The sequence below is a fragment of the Pongo abelii genome, chromosome 21, assembly GCF_028885655.2.
Source record: "Pongo abelii isolate AG06213 chromosome 21, NHGRI_mPonAbe1-v2.0_pri, whole genome shotgun sequence".
NCBI classification, from domain to species: domain Eukaryota; kingdom Metazoa; phylum Chordata; class Mammalia; order Primates; family Hominidae; genus Pongo; species Pongo abelii.
Window position 1 is genome coordinate 40,749,738 of NC_072006.2, and position 22,256 is coordinate 40,771,993.

Below are 22,256 nucleotides of genomic sequence, written 5' to 3' on the forward strand. Positions count from 1 at the left end.
CCGGGCGCGCTGGGCGGGGCGAAGCCCCTCGGCGCCGACGGCCCGCCCCGCGGAGGGTGGGCGCAGCTCGTCGCGCTCCGCACAAAGTTTGTTTTCTCCCTCCGGGCGGGTGGGGGAGGGCGCAGAGGGCGCGGGGGGAGGAGAGGGGATCTGACGTCAGGCCGCGAGGTGCTTTCCAGCCGCGAGCTGTCAGGCCGAGTGTCAGGCCGGGCAGGTACGCGGCGCGCGCCCCCGGCGCCCCCCGCTCCCCGCCGGGACGCCCCGCGCCGAGCCCGAGGCCGCGTGGACCCGAAAGCCGCTGGGAAAAGTCAGTGCAGGGAGCAGAAGAGGGCCAGATAGGGGTGGGGGCGCGGGGACAACTTGGAAAGTTTCTTTTTCTCGGCCGGACGGGGGAGGGGGCGTCGTCCTGGCGCGTGCGGTAGGGGGTGTGTGAGCTCGGGGGTGTTTGTGAGTCCCGGCGGCCCCCGGGGGGTGTTTGTGAGTCCCGACGGCGCTGCGCTCCGGGGGCCGGTGGGGGGCTGTTCCAGCCCCCGGGAGGAAGCCTGCTCGGGGCCCTGGTGGGGAACCCAGCTTCATAGGATCCCACCCCAGGAGAGGGCCGATCCTGCGCCGGACCTGAGTGTGCGCGCAGGGGGACGGATTTGTTTGGTTTCAAAAGTGCACGTTGCTAACCGCCAGCAGGGCCCCCCCGCCGCCGAGCCGGACAGGGGGCGGCCGAGAGTGACAGCTGGGGGTGGGGGCCGCGGGAAGGGCCCGGAGCGGGGGGGCCCTGGGGAGCCCGCGCGAGTTCCCCTTTCCTTTGGAACAAAGGAAAGTCTGTCTCCGAGGCATCTGTCACTCCCAGACTGGCCAAGGAAGCGGGGCGCGTGGGGCCGGCGCCCATGAGAAAGTTTGTTCGCGCCGGGACCCTCGGGCAGGCCGAGGGTGATCAGAGCCTCCCGCAGGAGAAGCGCGCAGCCTCTGGGGCAGGGGGCGGCCAACATGGAGTCTGGGCGCAGGGCTGGGGGGGGCGGTGCGGAGGTGGGAGCCCAGCCCCCTCCCCTCCCTTCCCCTCCCCTCCCCCTCCGGGCCCAGTTCGGAGCACAAAGCCGAGCGCGCACGCTCCGCCGTCCCCGCGCCCCGAAGAGTCGGCCAGCCCCGAACTGCCGGGGAAGGGGGTGGGAACCAAACTTTTTCCTGCCCCGGGACAGACACGTGAGTTTTCTTTCTTCCAGAGCCCCCGTCCCACCGGGATGGCGGGCCCGCGCGGGAGTTGGTGGGCGGAGTCGGCCTGGGGTGTGGGGACTGTGGGGTGCAAGCGCCCCAAGCGCCGGACGATTCCTCGCCGACCCAGGAGCCATGTGCTCCGACTCGGTCTGGGCCGCGGGGGAGGTTGCGCGCTTTGTCTGAACTGCTGGGAATGCGGGCGTGAGTGCGCGGCCCGGGGGAGTGTCGGGACCGAGCTAGGAGAGTTGTCAGAAAGTTCGTGCGGGAGTGGCTGCAGGTGGCGTCGTGGGAGTCTGTAGGAGGGTGCACGGGATGTTGTGTCGAGGGGGTGCTGCCACAGGTCACTGAGGGTAGAACTGATTGTTAGTGTGATGACGCCTGGAGTTTTCCCTGTCGGAGAGATCGGGGGTGGCCGGGTCGGTTGGAGTTCGTGGGTGGGCGGGTACAGAAGTTGGGCTAGTTGTATGGGTCACAGTTGTTCGTGCTAGGCCTGGGGTCTGTAAGCTGTGCGCGTGCGTGCTGTATGTGTCGGTGAAAACCCTAGGGTTTGTAGGGCTTGAGCGATGGGTCCGGGCCAGTTATCCTAGCGCTGTTGGTTAATTGCCTGGCGTGAGTGTGTCTGGGTGCGGTGTGGGGTGCATATGTGGGAAGCCTCCCAGACTATAGATGGCCCTGGGTTGCGGAACACCGAGGTGGAGAAGTTTGTGTAAACTGAGGGGTCATTCCCCAGGGCCCACCCGGGGAACCCTGCAGACAGACTTGGCTGGCAGCCAGGGTGGAATTTGTACAGATAACCTTGAGTAAACTTCTCACAGCCGGCCAGGGCTGCATCACTGAGCCCAGATCCCAGCTGCCCTGGCCACCTAGAAATGGCTGTCTGACCTCAGAAAGCAGCCTGCAGTGATGCTCTCTGAGGAGTGGCACGTCTAACCAGTGCCTGTCTCACCTCCAGGTGGCCTGACTGAAAGGGTAGACCCTTCCCTCGAAAGCCTGGCCTAGCCAGCCCAGAGATCTGGGCTCAGGTCCAAGAAGAGGAAACAAAACCTGGGAGATGCCAGAGTCTGTTGGCCGGCCTGCTGGGGAGCTGTTAAAAGGCTGAGAAGGGAGGAGCCTTGAGATCCTGGCATCAGCCTGGCCTAGAGCTTTTGCTTTTAAAATGAAAATCTGGCTGGGGCGCGGTGGCTCACGCCTGTAATCCCAGCACTTTGGGAGGCCGAGGCGGGCGGATCACCTGAGGTCAGGAGTTCGAGACTAGCCTGGCCAACATGGCAAAACCCTGTCTCTACTAAAAATACAAAAAAAAAAAAATTAGCTAGATGTGGTGGCACACACCTGTAATCCCAGCTGTTCGGGAGGCTGAGACAGGAGAATTGCTTGAACCCGGGAGACGGAGGTTGCGGTGAGCCAAGATTGCTCCACTGCACTCCAGCCTGGGCTACAGAGCGAGACTCCATCTCAAAAAACAAACAAAAAAGAAAGAAAGAAAATCTTTGTTGCATGTGTGAAACAGAACTTTGTCCAGGGGCTGAGCAGCTGAGTTGGGTTATCCAGGGAAAATCCTTCCTTCATTTGACAGGTGAAGAGGGGACTCAAGTCCAGAGAGGGGAGGATCCTTGCCCAAGGTTACAGTGCCAAGTGGAGGGTGGGCCTTGCTCATTCATCTGGATTTTGAGTGGTTGAGTCTAGGACCAGGCCAAAGGGACCTGACAAAGGAGAATGTCCAAGAAGCAACCAGTAGAGAGATGACTCACCTCTCTCACTGCAAGGTACACAATAGGTGCTCCTTAAATATTACTTGGACTGCTGCAGGATCATGGTGATCTGTAGTTTCCAGAGTTCTCACTGGGCCTTGGGAGACCTAGGAGGCAAGACGGTATACAGCTAACAAGAGGGGGTGGGGAGAGGCCTGGTCCAAATCCAACTTCACTATCCTAACCTGGGGGTGGGATTTTTTTCCTTTACAGCTTTATTGAGATATAACTCACATACCATGCAATTCACCCATTAAAGTATACTCATCAGCAGGTTTGGTATGTTTGCAACCATCACTATAGTCAGTTTTAGGACTTTTTTGCAGGGGTTAGGGGGACAGGGTCTTGCTCTGCCTCTCAGATGGGAGTGCAGTGGTGTGATCTCATCTCATTGCAACCTCTGCCTCCAGGCTCAAGCGATTCTCCCACCTCAGCCCCCAGAGTAGCTGGGACCACAGACATGTGTTACCATGCTCAACTAATTTTTGTATTTTTTGTAGAGATGGGGTTTCACCATGTTGCCCAGGCTGGTCTTGAACTACTGAGCTCAAGCGATCCACCTGCCTTGGCCTCCCAAAGTGCCAGGAGTATAGGTGTGAGCCACAGCACGTGGCATTTTTTTTTTATTATTTTATTTTTGAAAACAGGGTCTTAACTATGTTGTCCAGGTTGACATGCACTGGTGCGATCATAGCTCACTACAGCCTTGAACTCCTGGGTTCAAGGGATCCTCTCACCTCAGCCTCTCAGAATAGCTGGTACTACTGGCACACCACCACACTGGGCTAATTTTTATTTTATTTTTTTTTTTATTTTTTTTTTCTTTTGTTGAGACAGGGAATCGCTCTGTCGCCCAGGCTGGAGTGCAATGGCATGATCGCGGCTCACTGCAACTTCTGCCTCCTAGGCTCAAGCAGTTCTCCTGCCTCAACCTCCCAAGTAGCTGGGATTACAGGTGTGTGCCACCACACCTAGCTAATTTTTTTTTTTTTTTTTTTTGTATTTTTAGTAGAGATGGGGTTTTGCCATGTTGGCCAGGCTGGTCTTGAACTCCTGACCTCAGGTGAGCCACCCACCTTGGCCTCCCAAAGTGCTGGGATTACGAGCGTGAGCCACCGTGCCCGGCCTTTGTTTTTGGTTTGTTTTTTTTTTTTGACATGGAGTCTTGCTGTGTCACCAGGCTGGAGTGCGGTGGCACAATCTCGGCTCACTGCAACCTCCGCCTCCCAGGTTCAAGCAATTCTCCTGCCTCAGCCTCCCGAGTAGCTGGGACTACAGGCACGTGCCACCATGCCCAGCTAATTTTTGTACTTTTAATAGAAACGGGGTTTCACCATGTTGGCCAGGATGGTCTCAATCTCTTGACCTCGTGATCTGCCTGCCTCGGCCTCCCAAAGTGCTAGGATTACAGGCGTAAGCCACTGTGTGCGGCCTTTGTTTTTTGAGACCTTTTTTATTTTGTTGTCACCCAGGCTGAAGTGCAGTGGCACAGACACAGTTCACTACAGCCTTGACCTCCTGGGCTCAAGCAATTCTGCCTCAGTCCCACAAGTAGGTGGGCTTACAGGTGCGCAACATGACGCCTGGCTTATTTTTGTATTTTGTGTGTGTGTGTGTGAGCCACTGCGCAGGCCTTGGGCAGCTTTCTTGATCTCTGTTACCTCATCTATAAAATGATGATAATAATAGCGTCTCCCTTATTGGGGAATTGTAATGATTAAATGAGATAACATGTAAAATGCTCAGTACAGGCCAGGCATGGTGGCTAACACTTATAATCCCAGCACTTTGGGAGGCTGAGGCTGCTAGATCTCTTGAGGCAGGAGTTAAGACCAGCCTGGCCAATATGGTGAAACCCTGTGTCTACCAAAAAATACAGAAAGTCAGCCAGGTGTGGTGGTATATGCCTGTAATCCCAGCTACTCAGAGGCTGAGGTGGGAGAATCACTTGAACCCAGGAGACAGAGGTTGAAGTGAGCCGAGATGGCGCCACTGCACTCCAGCCTGGGCTACAGAGTGAGAGTCTCTCTCAAAAAAAAAAAGAAAAAGAAAAAAAAGAAAAAACCAAATGCTTAGTACCAAACATGGAGAACAGTAGACCTCAGTAGAAGCTGTAATTGTTTCCAGCCTGAGTCCTGCTTGTGAATGAGCTGCCATTCAGTAGTCACCTACCTGTTCCATGAAGTGGAGGAACTTTGGACTCATCCCTTCTAGCTTGCTCGGGCTGTGTTATGGCCTGAGATTCTGAATTGCAACTACGCCATTTCTGGTGTCCCAGGCTCAAGTAATGCTGAGCGTGTTTGGAGACTAGGTGGTACATGCTAATGAGACCACCAAGGTGGTACATGCTAATGATGTTCCCATCCCCTGTGTCCCTTGTCCCAGGTTTACCCAAGGTCCAGCCTAGCCCCTAGGCACCATGTCGGACAGTGATCTAGGTGAGGACGAAGGCCTCCTCTCCCTGGCGGGCAAAAGGAAGCGCAGGGGGAACCTGCCCAAGGAGTCGGTGAAGATCCTCCGGGACTGGCTGTACTTGCACCGCTACAACGCCTACCCCTCAGAGCAGGAGAAGCTGAGCCTTTCTGGACAGACCAACCTGTCAGTGCTGCAAGTAAGGAGGGGATCTGGATAAGGGGGTGGCAGGAGGACCTGGGTTCTCGTCCTATTCCAGCAGTGTCACTGACTCAACTGTGGTCTTGGGCCACTCACTTTCGCTGTCTGGGCTTCGGTTTCTTCTTTGGTTAGGGGAGAACACCCACTCTCCCTGTCTCAAGGGAAGACAATGAAATAGGGTCGCTGCGGTCAATTTCAGACTTCAGATAGTCCTTTTTTTTTTTGAGACGGAGTCTTGCACTGTCACCCGGGCTGGAGTGCAGTGATGCGATCTCGGCTCATTGCAACCTCCACCTCCCGGGTTCAAGCGATTCTCCTCCCTCAGCCTCCCGACTAGCTGGGATTACAGGCGCCTGCCACCACGCCCAGCTAATTTTTTGTATTTTTAGTAGACACAGGGTTTCGCCATGTTGGCCAGGCTGGTCTCGAACTCCTGACCTTGTGATTCACCCGCCTCAGCCTCCCAAAGTGCTGGGATTACAGGCGTGAGCCACCACGCCCGGCCCAGACTTTGGATAGTTCTGAAGAGGCAAGGAATTTAATGTTGGCAAAGTCCAGGTGTCATCATTAACTTTGGAGGCCAAGGGAAGATGAGAAGGCATCGAGCATCTAGGATTCGGCCCCCAGCCCCAGTGCAGTATTGGACGGCGACTTGGTTGAAAGGGGCAGCTGTGATTTGCAGTGTGGTTAGGAGATGGGGCAGGATCACAGTCCAGGAAAGGGCAGAAGTCAGAGGTTCTGTGTTCATAATCCAGTTCTGCCTCACGTCTTGATTTCCTCATCTGTAAAGGGGCAAGGGGTGCACAGAGTCCTCCCCTGCCTGGTAGATCTGTTGTGACGAATAGATTCAGAACTGGATGTGAAAGTGCTTTGCAAACCATGCACATGAACACACTCAAAAGATAGCCTTATCCCCTTTTTGTCAGAGTGCAAAGTACTATCCCCTTTGAATTGCGCCTATTGCTGACCCGCAGGTGTCTTTGTTCTGCTTTCCTGGAGCAGAGGCGGGGGACCCTGGACCACCATTGCTTTGCCTCCAGTTTGCCTCTCCCCTTCCTGGAGACACACAGTAGGCCCTTAGCCTAATACCAGAGGCCCAGCCCTGCCCTGCTGGCCCCCACTGCTCCCTTCCCGAGCCAGTCAAACCTCTCCCACAAGCTCTCCTGTTTCTCTTTCCCCCTCTGTCCTTTCATAGCTTGTTACTCCAACCTTTGGTGCTGTCTCTCCCTCCTTCCCTTATCCCACTCTGAACCTCCCACGTCTTCCCAGCTCCTATCGTTCTTCCATGTAGAGACATGGTAAGTATTTCAGCCCTCAGAACTCCTGTCACCTGACTTTATACTCTGGGCAATGGTTAATCCAAGTATCTGTATGAGAAAGGCTCTAAAGTTACAGATCCTGACTCAGATTCCATCTTCTCCACAAGAGGAAGCCTGGACCTTGGCCAAGTCACTGCCTTCTCTGTGAGCCTCATTATTCCCTCATCTGAAAAAAGGGAGGTGATTGTAGCACTTTCATGAGTGTAGGGAGGAAGGGACAAGAAGAAGAATTCAAGGCTCACTGGGGCCCTGCACAGTGGCTCACACCTGTAATCCCAGCACTTTAGGAGACCAAGGTAGGAGGATTGCATGCGCCCAGGAGTTTGAGACCAGCCTGGGCAACATAGGGAGAACCCATCTGTACAAAACAAAAAAACTAGCTGGGCATGGTGGTACATACCTGTAGTCTCAGCTACTTGGGGGGCTGAAGTGGGAGGAAGGATTACTTGAGCCCTGGAGGAGGAGGCTACAGTGAGCTATGATCGCACCACAGCACTCCAGACTAGGCGATGGAGTGAGACATTGTCTCAAAAAAAAAAAAAACAAGGCCAGGCATGGTGGCTCACACCTGTAATCCCAGCACTTTGGGAGGCCAAGGCGGGTGGATCACCTGAGGTCGGGAGTTCAAGACCAGCCTGGCCAACATGGAGAAACCCCATCTCTACTAAAAATACAAAAAAATTAGCCAGGCGTGGTGGTGCATGCCTGTAATCCAAGCTAATCGGGAGGCTGAGGCAGGAGACTCGCTTGAACCTGGGAGGCGGAGGTTGTGGTGAGCCGAGATGGTGGCATTGCAGTCCAGCCTGGGCAACAAGAACAAGACTCCATCTCAAAAAAAACACCTACTGGTCAGTGTTTGGCGTACAGTGGGTGTTTCTACTGTTTTCAGCTTCATCTCTCTGCCTAAGGCACAAAGTCTTGGGCTGATCCTGGGTGCCCAGCAGTGCATGGCATCTCACAGTGTAACTCCTCAGCATGGAGCTGTGCAGAGTTGGGATCCGAGAGAGGATCCAGACACATTCTTACCCTCGAGGAGTGTCTGGACAGCCTCTTTGCGGGTCTCCCTGCCTTCAGCCTTCAGCCTTGTTCATTTAATCCATTATTTTGAACACAAAAGCCCAAATATGATAGGGCCAGGCACCCCTGGACTCTACTGCCTTCAGGATAGAGTCCAAACTGATCTACAGCCTAGGTTTGGGGCTGCTGTTTATATTCCCAGTGCACCTCACCCTGTCCTGTCAAACCACTTGTCACACTCTATTAGAATTACTTTTTGTCAGGGACACTTTCTCAAACCTGAGAAATATACTAACTCCTTTTATTTATTTATTTGTGTGTATGTGTGTGATGGAGTCTTGCTCTGTCACCCAGGCTGGAGTGCAGTGGTACGATGTCAGCTCACTGCAACCTCTGCCTCCTGGGTTCAAGTGATTCTCCTGCCTCAGCCTCCTGAGTAGCTGGGATTACAGGCACATGCCACTACGCCCAGCTAATTTTTGTATTTTAAGTAGAGACGGGGCTTCACTATGCTGGCCAGGCTGGTCTTGTACTCCTGGCCTCAAGTAATCCGTCCACCTCAACCTCCCAAAGTGCTGGGATTACAGGCGTGAGCCACCATGCCTGGCCCATCTTTTTAAAGAAAACATTTTTCGGCTGGGAATGGTGGCTCATGCCTGTAATCCCAATACTTTGGGAGGCCAAGGAAGGCGGATCACCTGAGGTCAGGAGTTTGAGACCAGCCTGACCAACATGGTGAAACCCCATCTCTCCTAAAAATACAAAGTTAGCCAGGTGTGGTGGCGCATGCCTGTACTCCCAGCTACTCAGGAGGCTGAGGCAGGAGAATCACTTTTGAACCTGGGAGGCGGAGGTTGCGGTGAGCCAAGATCACGCCATTACACTCCAGCCTGGGCAACAAGAGCGAAACTCCGTCTCAAAAAATAAAAAAACAAAACATTTTTCATGGACCCATCTCCCCGCAAGATGTTAACTTGAATCATTTTTATCACATCACTTAGGTAAAACATAAAACTGGGTATAAAAAAAAAATACTTCTTTTTGCTTTTGTTCTTATACCTAACCTTAAAATCAAACTGTTTCCAAAGCAGATAAATGTAAAAACTGTGACATTCCACCTGACTGTGTTAACTGAAAATGGTGGGTGGTGCTTTGCTGACTGCACTGCAGGACATGGTGTGGCAAAGGCACAGACTCAGCAGAGTAGATCTGGATGGTCTTAGGCCCCGATGCTCCTACTGGTGATGAAAATGGAAACCCAAAGCCAAACATCCTTCTAGAGAACTGGCGAACCCCTCAAGGTGACACATCCACAGGTCCCACCTAGAGAAATGTGAGTGTAAGGAAAGGAGACTGGGCATTCCCTGGAGGGAGGGGACCCATGGTGGCCACCTGCTCTAGAGTCATGCCAAGAGTTAAGAGCAGTGGGGACCACCCAGCCCTCCTTGATGGAAACTGACCTTGAATCCCATGTCAGCCCCAGCTGCACACCTCTCTGGTAACTCCTCCCAGTTAGCTCATTGCCCTCAGCTCATTTGGTCAATTACCGGCTCCTGTACATATACCCCTTAAATATTTCAGGGTTTTGGCTTCTTTCCTACCCTCATCTGAACCATCATTATCTGATCACAATCATTTATCACTCCCCAACTTAAAACCCTTCAGGCCAGGCATGGTGGTTCATGCCTGTAATTCCAGCACTTTGGGAGGCTGAGGCAGGCAGTTCGCTTGAGGCCAGGCCAGGTGTTTTGAGACCAGCCTGGTTAACATGGTTAACCTCTTCAATACTAAAAATACAAAAATAGCCGGGCATGGTGGCACATGCCTGTAACCCCTGCTACTCAGGAGGCTGAGGTACAAGAGTCACTTGAACCAGGAGGACAAGACTGCAGTGAGATCGCACCACTGCACTCCAGCCTGGGCAACAGCAAAACTCTGTCTCAAAAAAAAAAAAAAAAACCTTCAGTGAGCTGGCAGGGTAACTCATACCTGTAATCCCAGCACTTTGGGAGGCTAGGATGGGAGACTCTCTTGAGCCGAGGAGTTCAAGGCTACAGTGAGCTATGATCATGCCACTGCCCTCCAGCCTAGGTGACAGAGCAAGACCCTATCTCTAAAAAGAAAAAAAAAGGCTGGGCACGGTGGCTTACGCCTGTAATCCCAGCACTTTGGGAGGCCAAGGCGGGTGGATTACCTGAGGTAAGGAGTTGGAGACCTACCTGGCCAACTTGGTAAAACCTTGTCCTACTAAAAATAAAAAAAACTAGGCCGGGCGCAGTGGCTCACGCCAGTAATCTAGCGCTTTGGGAGGCTGAGGCAGGTGGATCACCTGAGGTCAGGAGTTTGAGACCAGCCTGGCCAACATGACGAAACCCTGTCTCTACTAAAAATACAAAAATTAACCAGGTGTGGTGCTGTGTGCCTGTAATCCCAGCTACTTGGGAGGCTGAGGCAGGACAATCGCTTGAACCTGGGAGACGGAAGTTGCAATGAGCCGAGACTGCGCCACCACACTCCAGCCGGGGCAACAGACTAAGACTCTGTCTCAAAAAAAAAAAAAAAAAAAAAAAAAAATTAGCTGGGCGTGGTTGCGGGTACCTGTAATCCCAGCTACTTGGGAGGCTGAGGCAAGAGAATTGCTTCAACTTGGGAGGCGGAGGTTGTAGTGAGCTGTGATTGCACCATTGCACTCCAGCCCAGGCAACAGAGCGAGAGTCCATCTCAAAAAAAAAAGAAAAAAAAACCTTCAATGGCTTTTGCCAGCCTAATGACATCACCTGCCCGTGTCTACATCGTGAACCTCAACCCTGGTCCCCCACATTCCCACTACATTGATCCACCTGCCCAGACCATTTTCCTCCCACCCTTGACCAGGAGGCTCCCAGTCCCTAAAGGAGCTGTATGCTCTCACAGCAGATAGATGAGGTCACAGCACTGGGACACTAAACTGTAATTGTTTTTAGACTGCACCAAATTCTAGAGGTGTGGAGAGCACTGACCTAGTGTTCACAGTTACAGCCCTAGTGTAGCATAGTGCTTGGTATCTGGTATAGGTGCTCAGTAAATAATGTTGAAGTGGCAGAAAAGGACTATAAAGTGTTGGAAGGGTCAACAGGCAGGACCTCAGAAGTAAGGAAATGTAATGGCTCCTAATCATGAAAAATAGCCTAAAGCCTGGGAGCATCATTTTTTCCTGTATTTATTAATTTTTTTTTTTTTTTTGAGACGGAGTCACTCTGTCGCCCAGGCTGGAGTGCAGTGGCACAATCTCAGTTCACTGCAACTTCTGCTGCCCAGGTTCAAGCAATTCTCCTGCCCCAGCCCCCCGAGTAGCTGGGATTACAGGCGCCTGCCACCAGGCCGAGCTAATTTTTATAGTTTTAGTAAAGACAGGGTTTCACCATCTTGGCCAGGCTGGTCTCGAACTCCCGACCTCAGGTGGTCTGCTCACTTCAGCCTCCCAAAGTGCTGGGATTACAGGCGTGAGCCACTGCTCCCGGCCTCCTGTATTTAATTTTTTAAATTTCATTTTCCATTAAGGACATTTAAGAATATCTATAAAAGCTGAATGCAGGCTGGGCGCAGTGGCTCACACCTATAATTCCAGCACTTTGGGAGGCCGAGGCAAACGGATCACCTGAGGTTGGAAGTTCGGGACCAGCCTGACCAACACGGAGAAACCCCACCTCTACTAAAAAATAGAAAATTAGCTGGGCGTGGTGGCGCATGCTTGTACTCCCAGCTACTCAGGAGGCTGAGGCAGGAGAATCACTTTTGAACCCAGGAGGCGGAGATTGCAGTGAGCGAGATCCTGCCATTGCACTCCAGCCTGGGCAACAAGAGTGAAACTCCATCTCAAAAAAAAGAAAAAAAAGCTAGGCACAGTGTCTCACGCCTGTAATCCCAACACTTTGGGAGGCTGAAGCGGGTGTATCACTTGAGGCCAGGAGTTGTAGACCAGTCTGGCCAATGTGGTGAAACCTCGTCTCTACTAAAAATAGTCCCAGCTATTCGGGAGGCTGAAGCAGGAGAATCACTTGAACCTGGGGGTGGTAGAGGTTGCAGGGAGCCAAGATCATGCCGCTGCACTCCAGCCTGGTCTACAGAGTGGGACTCTTGTCTTAAAAAAAAAAAAAAAACCTCCACAAAAGTAAGAGAATAATCAACCACCAGCACCAGTCACTCGACTTGAACAAGTATCAACATTTTGCCAAGCTTGTTTTATCTCTCCCTTGGGGCATCTCTTTTGATTGTCTCCTTTAACCCTCCCAGGAGCGATTCATTAGCAAGTCAATGACTCAACTAACTGGTTTGCTGGTACTTGCCTGGGGCTAGGCAGTTGGGAGGGTTAGGGAAAAAAGTCGTTTGTAAAGGATTTTCACAGGTCCCTTCGACATCCTCTAAGCCCAGTTTATTGGTTGGGCTAGATCTGTGGCTACCTGGCAGGGTTCTGGTCCTTTACTGTAACAGTGGTTGGGGATATACCACGTGCCAGGCCCGGGACTCTGTGCTGGGTACACAGTGGTGGAATGGGTACCTTCCCATTACTTCCTGGCTGTCAGGACTCCTTTCATACGCAGTTTCCCGAGGGAAGCCTTCCCAAACCCCATACCAGGGCAGGGGCAGCAGTCCCCCTGGCGAGCTGTTGGGTGAGAAAGGAACCTGGTGCCAAGGCTGTAGTGGTCAGCTGTGGGGGAGAAGTGTCCTGGCCTAGCCCCCAGGGCAGCCAGGGATGTAGGAGCTGCTCTCCTCTGGCTCCAAAGCTAGCTGCCTTCTGATTCCTCCCACAAGCAACTTCTGTTTTTCCCCATCTCAAGGCCTTTCATCTGTGTGTATGTTTTTTGAACTTCTGTGTAAGCTTTTTGGCTTAAATAAAGGGCTTGGCCTGCAAGGACAAGTAACCAGTAGGCTAAACCATTGGTTCCTAAGCCTGGGTGGCCAGACTTTCTGGGTAGCTGGTCTGAAAACACATTGCCAACTCCACCCCTCACCCCCACTAGATGAATAAAGCAGAGGGGGAAATCACTATTTATTTAACAGTTTTTAAAAATCTCCCCCAGGCTGGGCGTGGTTGCTCTGCCTGTAATCCCAGCGCTTTGGGAGGCCAAAGCGGGTGGATCACTTGAGGTCAGGAGTTTGAGACCAGCCTGGCCAACATGGTGAAACCCTGTCTCTATTAAAAATACAAAAATTAGTTGGGCATGTTGTCGTGTGCCTGTAGTCCCAGGTACTTGGGAGGCTGAGGCAGGAGAATTGCTTGAACCTGGGAAGCGGAGGTTGCAGTGAACCGAGATCGCACCATTGCACTACAGCCTGGACAAAGAAGTGAGACTCCATCTCCCCCCCCAAAAAAAAAAAAATCTCCCCTAAGGTGATTCTAATACAGAGAGCTGCCTTCAAGAGCACCTGGATATGGTAGTCCCAGCGTGAATGGTGGTACCATGATGTTTGGGAAAGGTGCCTCAGTGCCTTTGCTTCCTTGACACAAAAATGAGAGGGTTTCCGCCTGCATTCATTAGTTCTGCTCCCAGCATCACAGCCTTTGTCAGCCTCCTGGTGTTCCTCCCACCCGCATTTGCCACAGTGATTCCTCCCTTGTCCCTCAGCAGCCTTTCAGGTTCCCAGCCTATGTTCTGCCATATACATCACAGAGTTCACTTTGACCTTCTTCCTACCATCTCCCCAAGGACCTTGAGTGGGGACAAGTCACAGGTTCTTTTCCTGACTTAGGCACAGGCTGGGCAGCTGGAAGGGGCTGCAGAAGGGGCACTAGCAGCCACTCAGTCCCCCCGCCTTGCCTTGTCCAGCCCCTCAGCTGTGCATTTTTCTGGGCTAAGAAGACAAAACAGACAGATGCTAGGCTGCCAAGTGATCTGGACAGGACAGTCTTGTGGGGGAGTGTGTGGAGGGGTGTTTTTCTGTTCTCTGAACCCTCAGCCAAAGTGGGAAGTGCCTTTAGGGGCTAGGTGCCCACACAGATGCTGAGGAATGCCCAGGCTGCCCTCCATGAGACTGCCTGCTCAACAACACTCCTTACTTTGCTTGACCCAGGTCACTGTGACCTGCCCATTTTTCCCCTGCATCCAGGGCTGAGGTGGAGAGGGGCAGTGTACTCCTGCAGCACAGGTATGGGAGGAGGCAGCTGTGGGAGGGAGGAAGAGAAGGACACAGGCACTGCTTCTGTGCAAGGAAGCCTCCCTCTCACTCTTCAGCTGGCAGTGGGGTGGCTGCCCAGAACCAGGCTGTCTGGATCAAACCCAGCTTTTGCACTTGTGACCTTCAACAAGTTTCTGAACCTCTCCGATCTGTTTCTTCAAGGGAGATCATCATATAACCTGTCTGATAGGCTGAGATTGAATGAATAATTAGATATGAAATGTGAATAGCGCCTGAGGCCAGGCGTGGTGGCTCACACCTGTAATCCCAACACTTTGGGAGGTTGAGGTGAGCAGATCATCTGAGTTCAGGAGTTCGACACCAGCCTGGCCAACATGGGGAAACCCCATCTCTACAAAAAATACCAAAAAAAAAGTACCTGGGCGTGGTGGCACATGTCTGTGGTCCCAGCTACTCTGGAGGCTGAGGTGGGAGAATTACCTAAACCCAGGAGGTCAAGGCTGCAGTGAACTGTGATTGCACCACTGCACTCCAGCCTGGGTGACAGAGTGAGACCCTGTCTTTAAAAAAAAAAAAAAAGCACAGCAAAGCACTGGAGGCCCTAAAGCCAGGAGGCCTGGTTTTAAATCCCAGCTCTGCACTGGGAGGATGTGTGACTGGACAAGAGCTTTCTTCTCTTTGAGCTTAGTTCTCTATAGTACTTTGGGGACACTGCCCTCTACCCTCCAGGCTTGTATGCAGATTAAACATAATGCAAGTGAGGTGGCTGGCATGATACTGCTATCAAAGGGGTTTGAATAAGTTTGTTCCCTTCCTTCATCCCACCCAGCTGTTGAGCCCTTCCTTTTTTTTTTTTTTTTTTGAGATGGAGTCTTGCTTTGTCGCGCAGGCTGGACTGCAGTGGCGCAATTTTGACTCACCGCAACCTCTGCCTCGTGGGTTCAAGCAGTTCTCTCAGCCTCCTGAGTAGCTGGGACTACAGGCACATGCCACCACACCCTGCTAAGCCCTTCCTCTCTTTAGGGTTTTCCCACAGCTCTAGTCAGGATTCAGCTCAGCCAGCGTCCACTGAAGCCTGTTGGTATGTGTGTGCATTGGAGCACCATAGTGGTGAAGAAGGGCAAATAAAAACCCCAGAGCCAGGGCCCCTCCTGGCTGGAATGGAATGGGAGAGAAGGACCACAGAAGCCTCTGGCTCTGCCCTGCCTATGAGCCTTCCAGCCTGACAGCCTGGTGCTGTCTTTGAGTCACCTGTGGAATAGATGCAGCTGCAGTTAGCTAGGTTAGGAGAAAAGACAGGACCAGAAGAAGGACCTAGAGTGTGAAATTTCAGTCAAGCCACCGTTTAGACCAGTTAATGGTTTTCCATGGTGCTCTGGCCTGGTCGTCAGCCCTGTCCACCTCTGAGCTCATCAGCTACCATTCACCGGTTCCTTAAGCCAACCCTTTCCTGCCTCAATTCAGTTGCATTGGAGGACCATAGAGGTGAAGGAGGGCAGATGAGAACCCCAAGGCCAGGGCCTTTCCTTGGAATTGTCTAGAACATTCTTAGCTTTCTGTATGGCTAGCTCTTCTAATCCTTACGTCTCAGCCTTCCAGAACCCTTAGCTATGGGAGTTTCTCTTATCTTTATAATCCCCCCTTTATTCTTGTTTCTGTTTGGGGCTTATTGGTGGTTATTCACCTAATGGTTAATAGTCAGTCTCCATGACTAGGTGCACTGTAAGCTCCGCAGGGTGGGGTGCATGTCTGTTTAATTCACAAAGGCATCCCAGCACTGAGAACTGGGCCCAATATACCAGGCACTCAAATATTTGAATGAGCAAGAAGCCTTGAAGAGCAGCAGGAAGGTGAGAAGCTCTAACTTGACTTTTTTTTTTTTTTTTTTTAAGACGGAGTCTCACTGTGTTACCCAGGCTGGAGTGCAATGGCATGGTCATGGCTCACTGCAACCTCCACCTCCTGGGTTCAAGCAGTTCTCCTGCCTCAGCCCCCCAAGTAGCTGGGACTACAGGCGCGTGCCACCACACCTGGCTAATTTTTGTATTTTTAGTAGAGACGGGGTTTTACTATGTTGGCCAGGCTGGTCTCAAACTCCTGACCTCGTGATCTGCCCACCTCGGCCTCCCAAAATGCTGGGATTACAGGCGTGAGCCACCACGCTCGACTGACTTTTTTTTTCTTTGAGACAAGGTCTCACGCTGTCACCCAGGCTGGAGTACAGTGGCACAGTCACAGCTCACTGCAGCCTCAAACTCCTGGGCTCAATTGATCCTGTCACCTCAGCCTCACAAGTAGCTGAGACTACAGACACGCACCACCATACCCAGCTAATTTTTGTACTTTTTGTAGACACAAGGTTTTGCCATGTTGACCAGGCTGGTCTGGAACTCCTGAGTGAAAGCCATCCGCCCACCTTGGCCTCTTAAAGTACTGGGACTGCAGGCGTGAGCTGCAGCACCCAGCCTGACTCTGCAGGCTGGAGTGCACTGGCATTATCACGGCTCACTGCAGTCTCTGCCTCCCTGGCCTCAGGTGATCCTCCCACCTCAGCCTCCTGGGTAGCTGGGGCTATAGGGCACATGCCATCACAACAGCTAATTTTTTTGTATTTTTGTAGAGATGTGGTTTCACCGTGTTGCCCAGGCTGGTCTCGAATCCCTGGGCTCAAGTGATCTGCCCACCTCAGCCTCCCAAAATGCTGGCTCACGGTGTGAGCCACCGTGCCCAGCCAGGGGAGGGTCTTCATGTCTAAGCTCTGGAGTCGACTTGATCCTGTAGGCAGCAGGAGACAAATGGCGGTTTGCAACCTCCTCCTCCCGAGTTCAAGCAAGTCTCCTGCCTCAGCCTCCTAAGTAGCTGGGATTGTAGGCGCCTGCCACCATGCCCAGCTAATTTTTGTATTTTTAGTAGAGACAGGGTTTCACCATGTTGGCCAGGTTGGTGTGTGTTCTTATTTAACTCTGTCTTCCCACTATGAACCTCTGTGTTTTCTGCCGTGTTCCGGGGTCCTGGGACATAGTAAGTGCTTCATAGCTGTTTGTTTTGGTTTGTTTTGAAACAGGGTCTTGTTCTATTGCCTAGGCTGGAATCCAGTGGTGCGATCATAGCTCACTGCAGCCTCCACCTCTTGGGCTCCAGCTATCTTCTGACCTCAGCCTCCCAAGTAGTTGGGACCACAGGGGCGCACCACTACACCTGGCTAACTTCTTTTGTAGAAACAGGGTCTCCCTGTGTTGCCCAGGCTGGTCTCGAACTCTTTGAGCTTAAGCAATCCTCCTGCCTTGGCCACCCAAAGTGTTGGGATTACAGGTGTGAGCCACTGTGCCCAGCCCATAGCTGTTTTAGATTAAGCAAACTGATCGGTCTTGTATATTCATTCCAGATATGTAACTGGTTCATCAATGCCCGGCGGCGGCTTCTCCCAGACATGCTTCGGAAGGATGGCAAAGACCCTAATCAGTTTACCATTTCCCGCCGCGGGGGTAAGGCCTCAGATGTGGCCCTCCCCCGTGGCAGCAGCCCCTCAGTGCTGGCCGTGTCTGTCCCAGCCCCCACCAATGTGCTCTCCCTGTCTGTGTGCTCCATGCCGCTTCACTCAGGCCAGGGGGAAAAGCCAGCAGCCCCTTTCCCACGTGGGGAGCTGGAGTCTCCCAAGCCCCTGGTGACCCCTGGTAGCACACTTACGCTGCTGACCAGGGCGGAGGCTGGAAGCCCCACAGGTGGACTCTTCAACACGCCACCACCCACACCCCCAGAGCAGGACAAAGAGGACTTCAGCAGCTTCCAGCTGCTGGTGGAGGTGGCACTACAGAGGGCTGCTGAGATGGAGCTTCAGAAGCAGCAGGACCCATCACTCCCATTACTGCACACTCCCATCCCTTTAGTCTCTGAAAATCCCCAGTAGGCATCTGCCAAGAAGGGTGCTCGAGGCTCAAGCCAGCTGTCCTGGGTTTCCGTTTTGGTTCCCTTTCATACAGAGGGTTTTCTATGGATCACTGCCAAACATTGGGATCATCTCCTCTGTCCAGAGGTCTTCAGCAGGAAGATGCCAGCTGGCAGCACTGCACTGTGATGGGGGCCCTCTCCTCTGCTGACTCTGCCGTTTCTCCAGGCCTCCCCTCAGTGATGAGACCAAGAGATCGGAGACAAGCATGGTGCTGTTGCTGCTGCTGCTTCTCCAGAAAATCCCTGGGACACCTTTGTTCCAGCCTGGTTTCCTGGGCTGGGCTCAGGAAAGCTGCCAAATTCAGTCCTATGTTGGGTCCAAGCTGCCCCTGTGCTGTTTCTGTCAAGCCAGGTGTGGACATTCCAAGTTCATATGCGTGAACAAAAGAAAAGAGGAACCCAGTGGATGTAACAGAACCGACTCCAGTTGAATGTTTAGATTTTTGCTAAACTGTTTTCTTTTTCCCTTTTTTGCTGTGGTTTGCATTCACGGCAGTAGTTAGCCCAGGTGTGGGGAACGAGAGTGCACTGCATGACAGCGTTCTGGTGAGCTGGGAAGGACCCACCACTGCCACTGGGGATTGTTTTGCAAGAAAGGAATATTTTTATTTTGGGGACCAGCTAAGTCTCTGCAGTAGTGTGAAATTCCAAATGGTGGTTTTATCGTTGGTTTGGTTTACCAAAAAAAGGCAGGAAAAAAAAAAAAAACCACCGTATGAGCGCATTGGCTTTTCTGCCGCAGGCACGGAAAGGTAGAAAGCCACAGCAGGGGGCAGTCCAGCAGACTCTGACTCAACTTTCTAGGCACCTAGCAGAGAAAGATGATAAGATCAAAAGGTGTTTGGTTTTTCTTTTAATTTTTATTGTAGTTTTTTGGGGGGGTGGGGGAAGTAAACTAGACTGAAGCAATGGATTTTTTTTTTCTTTTTTTTCTTTAATGTTTTTCCCTTTGTTCTTGAACACTTTTGCCCTGCAGCCTGAGTTTTGAATTGTTTTAGGAACTTGGATTAGCGGGGCCCATATGTCAGAAGCTCCTAGCACCTCCTACTTGGGGGAAAAGTGAGCCATCTGCTGGTCAGGAAGTCCTCCAGAGAGGCAGCTTTTCCCACAATGGTGGCAGGAAACTTTGGGGAAAGCAGGAATGGTGTCCACTGCTGCCGAGGAACTGCCTTCAGAGAAGGCGGGGCTGGAAAAGGTTTAGAAGCCTCCTAGCTGGGATTGTCTTTGTTTCACCTTTCTTTAAATTAGAATTAGAGGCCCCTGCCCAGTGAACAGATCACAATTGGTCTTATGCTCCTCCCTCTCCCCCATTTTTTCTTTTGCTGTTTTGTTTTTTGTTTGTTTCTTTTTTTGAGACAGAGTCGTGCTCTGTCACCCAGGCTGGAGTGCAGTGGTGCGATCTCGGCTCACTGCAACCTCCGCCTCCCGAGTTCAAGCAATTACTTGCCTTAGCCTCCCGAGTAGCTGGGATTATAGGCACCCGCCACCATGCCTGGCTTTTAGTAGAGACGGGGTTTCACCATCTTGGCCAGGCTGGTCTTGGAACTCCTGACCTTGTGAGCCACCACGCCCAGCCTCTTTTGCTGTTTCATTGCTGACAGTGTTCAACAACAATATGCCCCATCTTTATATATCCTAAAAAACACTAATCCTAGGTTATTGCTAGCCAAAATATTTTTGTCCTGAGTAGCGTCACTGGGCCAAAAGATAGATCAGGACGACAGCCTTTAGTTTCCTGAAATCCCCAGGTCAGGCACAAGGAGAAGAGGTTCCTGGAAACTGACTAACTTGGGTGGGTCTAGCCAGGAGAAAGACAGTAACATGTGTTCTGTACTTTCTGGGAAGATCCCTGAAGCCATCACAGAGGCTCCCCAACTTCTGAGTCGCCCATCTGTTGCTGTGGGAGTGTGAACGGATTGCTGAAGGAGAGGGAGCTTTGCTCTCTCTAGGTGGGCAAGTTTCCTGGGCTCTCTGTGTTGCCTCCCTCTGGCTTCTTCCTCCTGTGCCCTCTCCCCATGTGCCCCAGGGGGATCAGGGATCCTCACCCTCCTGAGGCCCAGTGGGGAAGAATGAACATGGCTTCGTCCAGGTTAACTGAAGCTGCCATTTGCCCAGCCTCTTCCATCCCAGCCCTGTCAGTGAGCCCAGGTCTGGTGCAACTGCTGCAGGATGCCTGTAGTAGGGAACTCTGGAAGTGTATTGGGCTGAGGTGGGATTTTCCCTCCCCACAGTGCACTGAGCAATGGAGGGTGGTGAGGGGTGAGGGAGCCATGCTGCTGAATTCTGGTTGGCATTTCCCCATTATGTAAAATGGGGTGTTGGGGTGGGGCAGACTCTGCTTGGGTTTGGTTGTAAGATAAACCTGGAGGAGAAGCACAGTTGTCCCATTGAATTATCTGAGCAAAAACTACTGTAAATAACTTTTTTGTCTTTTGTCAAATAAAATTGTTGTTTTGTTTTTTTAAGCAGAAACAGGGTTCTTGATTGATCCACCAGGACTCAGGGCCCAGGCTTGAAGACAAAGCAGTCACTGGCTTCTTACTTTGCTTTACATCTTTTACTCTCCCTCTAGTAGCCAGCTGTGAGTTCTGTGCATGCTGTACCCCCATTCCCTTTCACCAGCTCCATTCTGTATCCCATTCAACTCAGGGTAAAGGGGGCCTTTGCATCTCACATTGGGCCAGTCTTCCCTGGAATCAACAGTTAAGCTCTGGGGTTGCTAAGTGGTGAGTATGTAACCTTGAGGAACTGGCAACTTTGTCCTCCCCCTCTCTCGGTAAGAAACAAGCATGACTGCAGTGTGAACCCAGCACAGAGAGAAGCAGCTGTGAGATGGAAGCTCCAGTCATGTCTGAAACCAGGACCACCTCTAGACTTCTCTATTATGTAAGCTAGTGAATTCCCCTTTTTGCTTAAACTAGCTGTTAATACATTTCTTCCATATTGAAATGACAATACACTAACTGCAGCCCAAACTATAAAAACCAAGGTCTGCAACAGTGGGAAACTGAGTTTGGCTGAGTGTGCCTGGGTCTGGGTCTGTGCTATGTTCAGTATGTTCAGTCTCCTTTTTTTTTTTTTTTTTTTTTTTTTTTTTTTGAGATGGAGTCTCTCTCTGTTGCTAGGCTGGAGTACAGTGGCACAATCTTGGCTCACTGCAACCTCTGCCTCCCAGGTTCAAGCGATTCTCCTACCTCAGCCTCCCAAATAGCTGGGACTACAGGAGTGCGCCACCATGCCCGGCTAATTTTTTGTATTTTTTAGTAGAGACGGGGTTTCACCGTGTTGGCCAGGATGATCTCGATCTCCTGACCTCGTGATCCATCCACCTCGGCCTCCCAAAGTGCTGCGATTACAGGTGTGAGCCACTGTGCCCAGCCCCAATTTCTTAATTTTTGTACACACACACATGAAAGTGAGATGCCCTAGGTAAAGAAACTGAGTGGGCTGTGGCTTGTGCCTACAGTCCCAGCTACTCCAAGGCTGAGGCTGGAGGATCACTTAAGCCTGGGAGTTTGAGGCTGTGATGAGCTGTAATTGGACCACTGCACTCCAGCCTGGGTGACTGAATGAGATCCCATCTTTTTTTTTTTTTTTTTTTTTTTTTAAAGAGAAACTGAGTAGGGATTTCAGATACTTGCCTGAACTCATGTAGCCCATATAAATATGGAGCTCGAATTCAAATTCAAGTCTGTTTTTCTTCAGGGTCACTCAGGTCTGCCCAGAACCTATCTGAAGTAATATAGTGGGCAGTTACATATAGTGACCACTAACGTAGTATCATCTAGCTGTTTAGAACAGTGCTATGGGCTCAGCACAAGAAGTTTCTTCTGTGAACGAAATCTTGGTGGTCTCTCCTACAGGTCACTCTCCTTCAGGAATTTGGAGAGAGAGCCTCCCCACTCAAGTTTCCCAGATTAAAGAGCCTCAGCTCCCTCAGCCATTCACCCAAGAGGTCCTGATTTTGCCCCACTTCTCTCTTAGTATCTCTCAAACTGCACACTTGGCCCTGGAGCTCAGCAGAATAGGCACATGCTGTTACGGCTTTTCAAAGTAAGTTTAATATTCAATTCACATCGGCCGGGCATGGTGGCTCATGCTTGTAATTCCGGCATTTTGGGAGGCTGAGGGGCAGATCACTTTTGAGGTCAGGAGTTTGAGACCAGCCTGGCCAACATGGTGAAACCCCGTCTCTACTAAAAATACAAAAATTGGTGGGGTGGGGTGGTGCACCCCTGTAATCCCAGCTACTCGGGAGGCTGAAGCAGGAGAATCGCTTGAACCC

The 22,256-nt window shown here is 51.8% G+C and overlaps 1 protein-coding gene and 1 long non-coding RNA gene across 8 annotated transcripts in view; one reads left to right on the forward strand and one right to left on the reverse strand.

Moving 5' to 3' along the window:
* On the forward strand, nt 1-20,443 carry TGIF2 (TGFB induced factor homeobox 2). 7 transcript variants are annotated; one of them, XM_063720655.1, is made up of 4 exons: nt 14-86; nt 2,783-2,972; nt 5,343-5,568; nt 17,409-20,443. In XM_063720655.1, exons 3-4 carry the CDS (start codon nt 5,377-5,379, stop codon nt 17,928-17,930), a joined length of 714 nt encoding a protein of 237 aa, XP_063576725.1. In that variant the 5' UTR covers nt 14-86; nt 2,783-2,972; nt 5,343-5,376; the 3' UTR covers nt 17,931-20,443. The 7 variants fall into 7 exon arrangements, with proteins under 7 accessions (XP_054398217.1, XP_063576725.1, XP_002830313.1 ...); XM_054542242.2 differs by lacking the exon at nt 2,783-2,972 and having other exon boundaries at nt 1-86; XM_002830267.6 differs by lacking the exon at nt 2,783-2,972 and having other exon boundaries at nt 14-214.
* Nucleotides 18,569-22,256, reverse strand: part of LOC129052224 (uncharacterized) — a 13,547-nt gene continuing 9,859 nt past the window's right edge. Inside the window, exon 3 of the long non-coding RNA XR_008517154.2 lies at nt 18,569-18,779. This is a non-coding gene — a long non-coding RNA (uncharacterized LOC129052224). The remainder of the gene's footprint in view (nt 18,780-22,256) is intronic.